At 43.7% G+C, this 7,074-nt stretch overlaps 1 protein-coding gene across 15 annotated transcripts in view; it reads right to left on the bottom strand.

Moving 5' to 3' along the window:
• Nucleotides 1-289: 289 nt before the first annotated feature.
• NUMB (NUMB endocytic adaptor protein) overlaps nt 290-7,074 on the bottom strand; it is a 182,354-nt gene continuing 175,569 nt past the window's right edge. For 10 of the 15 annotated variants that reach the window (XM_082383895.1, XM_082383886.1, XM_082383896.1 and 7 more), the window contains 3 exons: nt 5,953-6,102; nt 3,567-3,713; nt 290-2,397 (listed from right to left, as the gene is read on the bottom strand). In XM_082383895.1, the coding sequence (XP_082240021.1) occupies nt 1,682-2,397; nt 3,567-3,713; nt 5,953-6,102 (1,013 nt within the window). In that variant the 3' untranslated portion in view covers nt 290-1,681. The remainder of the gene's footprint in view (nt 2,398-3,566; nt 3,714-5,952; nt 6,103-7,074) is intronic. The other 5 variants (XM_082383900.1, XM_082383888.1, XM_082383890.1 and 2 more) reach the window with 1 other exon arrangement.

Below are 7,074 nucleotides of genomic sequence, written 5' to 3'. Positions count from 1 at the left end.
CTAGGTCTGGGGTCGGCTGAGGTTCTGTATCTCTAACCAGCTGCCAGGTTGAAGTCTGCACTTTGAGCAAGAAGAATCTGACATCAGAGATGTGCTTAGGAACAACCAAAGCCTAAAGTGTGGATACAAATATGAATTTTAAGAATATACTAGTCCCAGTGAAAGATTTTCTAGCCATCAACCTAGAGATCTGTGGCAGCAGTAGAATGGAGAGAGGACAAGACCAAAAAGAACCAAAACTCACTTGCTAATAGAAAAGGGGAAAGAATAGCCCTTCATGGCCAAAAGCTTCTACCACGAACATTTATTTCTGTTAAAGCAGATTATAAATTCTCATCAGTACAAATATATATAACTTACATTTGATTGTAAGGCCAACGTTCAAAAGTAAAAATGAGATGGGATCTCATGTTGTTACCAGAGGTCAAGTGGCTGCAACTGGCAAATGGGATGTTCTGCTCACCGCGAGGGAGAGGGATGGACACACACACACACCCACACGCACACGCACACGCAGTGCTAATAAAACTAGAACCTCCATCCCCACAAAACTCGTGGGAACAAAACTTAAAGGACAAAGCAAAACCCACCAAGACCTACATGACAAACCAACACAGTAACCTGTGTTCCTGTCTATGGATATGATTATGTCATTGTCACCTTAGTGTTAAAACAAAGTAAAGGATTAACATAAGGAAACTGCAGCAATATATAGAAGAAAATACATATTCTCTATTTAGATTGATTCCATTAAAATAATGACATTAGAATTTCTTTATAGGTTTAAAACCAGGACAATACTGCTCGCTCTTTATTTAAAACTACTACCTAGTTGACTATATTGGTCATAAGCATGATTGTTGTTGCAATGTGCTACTTACAGTAAATGATACCAAGTAAGCTAGGGATCCCGTCTGCAACTTCCAACCCTTCCTCTTTTTACTTCAATAGGCATAATGATAAATCAATCTTATGTACAATTTCTTACAGCTAACCCTTTACCTTTGGCAAGATTACTTACAACTCATACAACTTTTTAATAGTGAGAACTATTTAAAATATTCTAAATGCATAAAAATAAAGATTTTGGCTTTTTTATATTTATAATATTTATTCTTACTCAAAATGGAAGCTCAACTTTACCCCTAAAATATAGCTCTGCTGGGCGGCTCCTGATGTGCCCTCCTGGGAATTCTGGCAGCACAGCCTGCCTCTTGTCCCCAGCCCAAGCACAGGCCACCCTGTTTTTGATCTTTAAGACAGGCCAGTACTGAGAGAGGAGGCAGGTGAATGGCCTGAAAAACAAAGGGAGATCGTTTTGCTTCCCGTTGTGTTTTATATTCCAGTAAATGTGCTTTGAATACAGGTTCCTGTTCAGATACTTCTGCCTCTCTGTTGCCAGAGATTTGTGAGGGGGCTGAGGGAGGAAGAGGGAGGCAGAGGGTAACATTTCCTTAACTTCTTTAGTCTAACTGCAAGACAGCTCTTCTCTAGGAATGGTTTTCTCCACTTTTTTCAATCAATCACCCCTTCAGCACTCTATGCCTGGACATGCTCCTGGGGACCTTTGGGATTAGTGAAAAGCGTACTGGTTGGGAACACAAAGTCCCCTTTGCTCCTTTGACCTCCACCCTCCGCCCTTGCCTAAGTACAGACAAAATACGTAAACCATAAGGACTGCTTAAAGTTCAATTTCAAAAGTCTTCTGTAAGTCACTGGAGAAAGGGTTGGTGGGGGAGGGGTTAGTACGCTGCTTGGACTTGCTTTCTAATGCGGCCCACTGGGCTTCGAAAGGATCCACTGGGCAGGTGCCTGCAGGAACCTCTGTGTGCTTGTCTCCTGAGGCCAACCTGCCATCGTCTACACCATTGAAAGCTGCAGAACCGTTGAGGTGCTGAGCAGGAGGCTTAAAGAAGGGGCTGGCAGTAGCACTGCTTGTCTCGTACTGAGGGAATGTCTGCTGCTTGACCAGGTTGGGAGACTGATGGGGTTGGGTAGCCTGAGGGTGGCCTGCAGTGCCAAACACGTTGGCAACCATCTGGGAGGGAGTGATGCCCACCACAGGCACATTAGGGGCTGGATAGGTCATCCCGTTAGCCACAGGATAGGACTGGGCAGGGACAAAGGCTGGCTGCAGGGGTGGGACCACACCCACTGGCACAGGCTGAGAGGTGAGGAATGCATTTCCTTGGAAAGGTGGCGCTGGCTGGGAGATGGCACTGGGTGGAGGAGGTTGGAGAACTGGCTGCAGAGGGGCAGCTGAGGCCTGGGGCTGCTGAGCCCGGACGCACTTGGACACCTCTTCCAACCAGCGGTCGGCCTCAGAGGGAGTGCGTCTGTGACCAGCCTGGAAGAGACCTGGAGAGACAGCACCAGAAGATTGACCCCACTCGGTCCCTGGAACCAACGAGAGGAAGAGAGGAGAGAATCAGAATTATTAGGGGCTTCTTTCTTCACCGGATTATCTTGGCTATTTGAATGAGCCTAATGTGGAACAAGCCCCTCAGTGGGATATTCTGTGGTTTTGATAGGTGGGAGGAAAGTCTCTATTACCAGGTTTTGTGGTAGGACAGGGAGAACCCATGAGACCATGTGGCTATCTCAGCCACACTGAGGAGCTGCAAGACATGGCTCAACTGCATCGAACCAAGGCTGCTGGCTGGCATCAGAACCCATCCCCACCATTGCTGTGGCTTGCACATACTCTAAAGGGCCCGAGGTAATTTACCTTCTGCTCTAACAGAATGAAAAGAAAATAACCAGCGACCTGGTGCTGTACTTTGTGGCCCCTTCCTGGCTTCCAGACATATGTTGTCTTCCTGGTGAACTGCCTTTAATATTACTAAAATTTTTTTTTGTTAATAAATGTTCATTGTAGAAAAACTAGAAAGTACAGAAAAGCAAATATAAGGTGCTTCTTGTAGCCTTTTTTGTAGGCCTGCCATTGTAAGAGGCAGAGTCGTCTCTTCCTACAGGCACGGCCACGGATCCACATCCAGGGATAGGCTCTCTTGAGGTAGGGCCCAGGAATCTGGATATTATGAAGCTCTATGGGTGGTTCTATAGTCCTAAGAATTATCAACCTAACCTCTTTAGTTCCTCTCTGACACCATCATTTCCTTTTTCTTTCTTTTTTCTTTTTTTAACTGGAGTATTGTTGCTTTACACTGCTGTGTCATTTTCTGCTGTACAGCAAAGCGAATCAGCCATACGTATACATATATCCCCTCTTTTTTGGACTTCCTTCCCGTTTAGGTCACCACAGAGCACTGAGTAGAGTTCCCTGTGCTATACGGTAGGTTCTCATTAGTTACCGATTTTATACATAGTGGTATATATGTGTCAATCCCAATCTCCCCATTCATCCCCTTGCCCCCTTGGTATCCATATGTTTGTTCTCTATGTCTGTGACACCATCCTTTCTTAATAGTAGTTTATTTCCAAGAGGGATCATACTTTTCCTAAAAGGACTCCTCCCTGGTTCCCACTCAGCTAAATGGCTGATTTTTGAACAAGGGTCACTTATCTGATCCCAGAATCCTCACCACCATCTGTGGTCACCTTACCCGAATGTGTGGCTGCAATTCCCTTGTTAGCAGCATCAGGGGCATAGGCCCAAGGGTTGGTTTCACGCACAGGCATTGCTACGGGTGCTAGAGCAGTATGGGCTGGCTTAGCAGCAAGCACATGGAAGGCTGAGTCAGTGCCATTAGCTACAATGGGAGCAGACAACACCAATGGAGTTAAATTCATGCAGGGTGTACAGGCGGCCCCTTGGAGCTGGGTAAGTCAGGCCAATGTGCAATACTGATGGAACAGATAAGACAGAAAAGTTGGTGTTGGGATAACTATGCCATTTGCAATGGATACACAAACCTTTTGGCAAAGAGGGAATTAGAGGCTGTAATTAAAATGGGTGTACTGATAAAGTTATATGACTCTTTTAGGAAAATAAGTGTATGGAGAGAGAGGAAGACTAGAAAAACAATTTCAAATTAAGTTGAACAGAGCTGCTTTGTATTACAAGCAGGAAAAAATCTAACTATTCTAAGATACAGCTTAGCCTTTGGCATAATGATATAAAGTATTTTCTTCTCCTACCACTATTCCAAAAGATCAAATTATGCCAACAATAACAACAATGGTTAAATACAATAACTCCTTATTATGTGCTAGGCACTATGCTAATATTACTTTAGTGTGCATCATCTCAATTAATTCTCTCAAAACCCCCATATTACAGATGAGAAAAATCAAACTTGGCATATGTTTTCATATGCTTAATAATTTTTTAATTTGCTACAGAATTAATTTCATCTTTTTTAAAGGTTTTTTTCCCCTCAGTAATGTTTGTGATATCTCAAGGCACCTACTATTCTTTCCTGTCTCCCTTTATTAAAATCTCCTAACCCTTGCTCCTTTACTCCAGACATCTATTCCATCACTTTCTATTCCTTAGCCTAGCTCTCTACATTTCGTATGGAACAGACAAGCAGGCACCTTCTCCTGCCCTACACCAATCAGTCCCTCTTTAGGACTCAGCGACTATGCTTATGGCATTGGTATGATCTACCCAGGGCTTGCCTAAAAGACTAGCTTATCCACACATTGAGAGTCCCTTAAAGGCAGGGAAAGGACTATATTCTATTCAGTTTTGTACACCCACTGCCCTGTAAATAGGCACAGAGTAAGTGGAATGTAACAGGAAGTATATTCAGAAAGACCTGGGTTTAAATCCTGGCTGTGTGATTTGGGCAATTTACTTAACCTCTCTGAGCCTCATTTTCCTTATCTGTGATGCCTACCTTAAAGGGTTGTTGTGAGGATTAAATGAGATGAAAAAAATGCATGAGTCCTTACCATGATGTATGTGGCAGACACTGTGCTAAGTGCCCAATAAATTGTGCCTATTATTATTGGTAGTATAAATATTTGTTAGATGAAATGAAAAGCCACTTGGTGCACATGACTATTAAGGTTTTTTGTTTTTTTTTTAAAAGAGACTCCCTCCTAGAGGAAAAGCATGCTGTAGCTTTTCAATAAGAGCAGGCAAAAAAAGTCTCCACAACAAAACTTTTTCTGAGCTCTCTCCCAAAAGAAATGAAGAAAGATCAATTACAGGAGCTCAAATTCTAAAAGTCTGTAATTTAAGTTATATAGACTCTTTGCTGACCTTTGAGTCAATACCAACTATTAATTCAGTATCTCTGAAAACAACAACTTTTACTAATTCTTCAATGCCACAAAGGCTAATTTTAGGATACTTGTTATGGAAAATGAAATGAACTGAAGAGCTCAAAAGAAGTACCTTTTTCTTTATGGGCCTCTTGTGACAGGGTAGAGACTAGATGAGTCCAGTCTTGGCACCACTGATATTTTGGGCCAGATTGTTCTTTGTTGTGAGGGTGGCTATTGTGTACACTGAAGGATGTTTAATGCCATCCCTGGCCTCTACCAGGATGTCAACAGTAAGCACCTGCTACCACATTGCGAAACCCAAAAAATGTCTCCAGATAATGGATACCGAATTTTCCCTGAGGGGTCAAAATCACCCCAGGTTGAGAACCACTGTGCTAAAGAAAGCATAAGGCTAGAACCAACTCTGATGACTGCTGTTTCTGGAGAACTGGCTGGATACTCTGACTCTTAACAGTTAAGTAGCAAATAAAGCAGTGGGTTGGGACTATAGATGCTCCTGATAGAATGGGATGAAAGATGGGTAGGTACGTGCAAAATGACAAATGCAGACATCTCAGGAAACAGGAAGGGGAACAAAGCACAAAGACACTGTCAAATAGGGAAATTTAACGATTCTGAGATAATATCAAACAGGGAATTAGTGGGTATGACCAGGTCTTGGGAAGCTCAGAATGCCAACTTACAGTTAGTGAGCAGTGTCATAAAAGTACTAGTTTCAAAGAGACCAGGTGAGCAAGCTAAGTGGGCACCAACCTTGAAAGGCAGGAGACTGTGGTGCCACCACTGTCAGTGGTTTGGTCATTGGGGCGGATGAAAAGGGATCCTCGGAGGGTGTGCTGAAGGCATTGGTGATCTGTGAGCACAGGGAGCTGATACTCTCCGCTTCCCCTTCTACCTCTGGCACTGCAAGACAAACAGAAGATGGCTCCAGACAGAAAAACGGAACAATCCTGAAACAGAACAGTATCACACAAGGTGGCATTTTACACTGAATCTTTTATTTGTGGAAGGAAAAGACTCAACTGTCGGGGATATAAAAGCAGCTTCAAAAAATTTCCTGACCACTATTCACTGGCTTTTCACATGAGAAGGTATAAAATGATAACAATTCCTGTACTAAGGTCTATCTTCCTCCCTTGCAAATCCTCAGATTTCCTTATTTCCTCTCCTGTGTGACACTGTTGAGAACTTGCTGTTCTCTTTTTGTGCCAAGATGTTCAGTCAGTAAAATCTTTCTGGAAGACATCTACGACCTGTTTGTCTTCCGACCAGGTCCCAAGGCTGTGGTCTGAGCTAAGTTCTGCAACCCTCCAGTGACTCTTGTCAAAAAATGGGTTTAAGTCAGGGGCACCAGTGGGTGCTCAGTCCTTTTCTCTGCAATAAACTACGACAATGTCATCACTCTCATTTTTCTCCAAAGTACCAAGTACCTGAGCTGTGATAACATGAAAAAGTGAACTGAGGTCCAGGACTCCAGAGGCTTTGCTCTTAATATTGACTCTGGGGGGCTTCCCTGGTGGCGCAGTGGTTAAGAATCCGCCTGCCAACGCAGGGGACACGGGTTCGAGCCCTGGTCCGGGAAGATCCCACATACCATGGAGCAACTAAGCCCGTGCGCCACAACTACTGAACCTGCGCTCTAGAGTCCCTGAGCCACAACTACTGAACCAGTGTACCACAACTACTGAAGCCCATGCACCTAGAGCCTGTGCTCCGCCACAAGAGAAGCCACCACAATGAGAAGCCTGCACACTTCAATGAAGAGTAGCCCCCGCTCGCCACAACTAGAGAAAGCCCACATGCAGCAACGAAGACCCAACACAGCCAAAAATAAATAAACAAAACAAAACAAAAAAAATTGATGCTGGGATACTT

The sequence above is a fragment of the Balaenoptera borealis genome (assembly GCF_965194805.1).
Source record: "Balaenoptera borealis genome assembly, chromosome: 3".
Classification (NCBI taxonomy): Eukaryota; Metazoa; Chordata; class Mammalia; order Artiodactyla; family Balaenopteridae; genus Balaenoptera; species Balaenoptera borealis.
The sequence above is the reverse complement of the archived record's forward strand: the minus strand, read 5'-3'. Positions and strand labels throughout refer to the sequence as shown.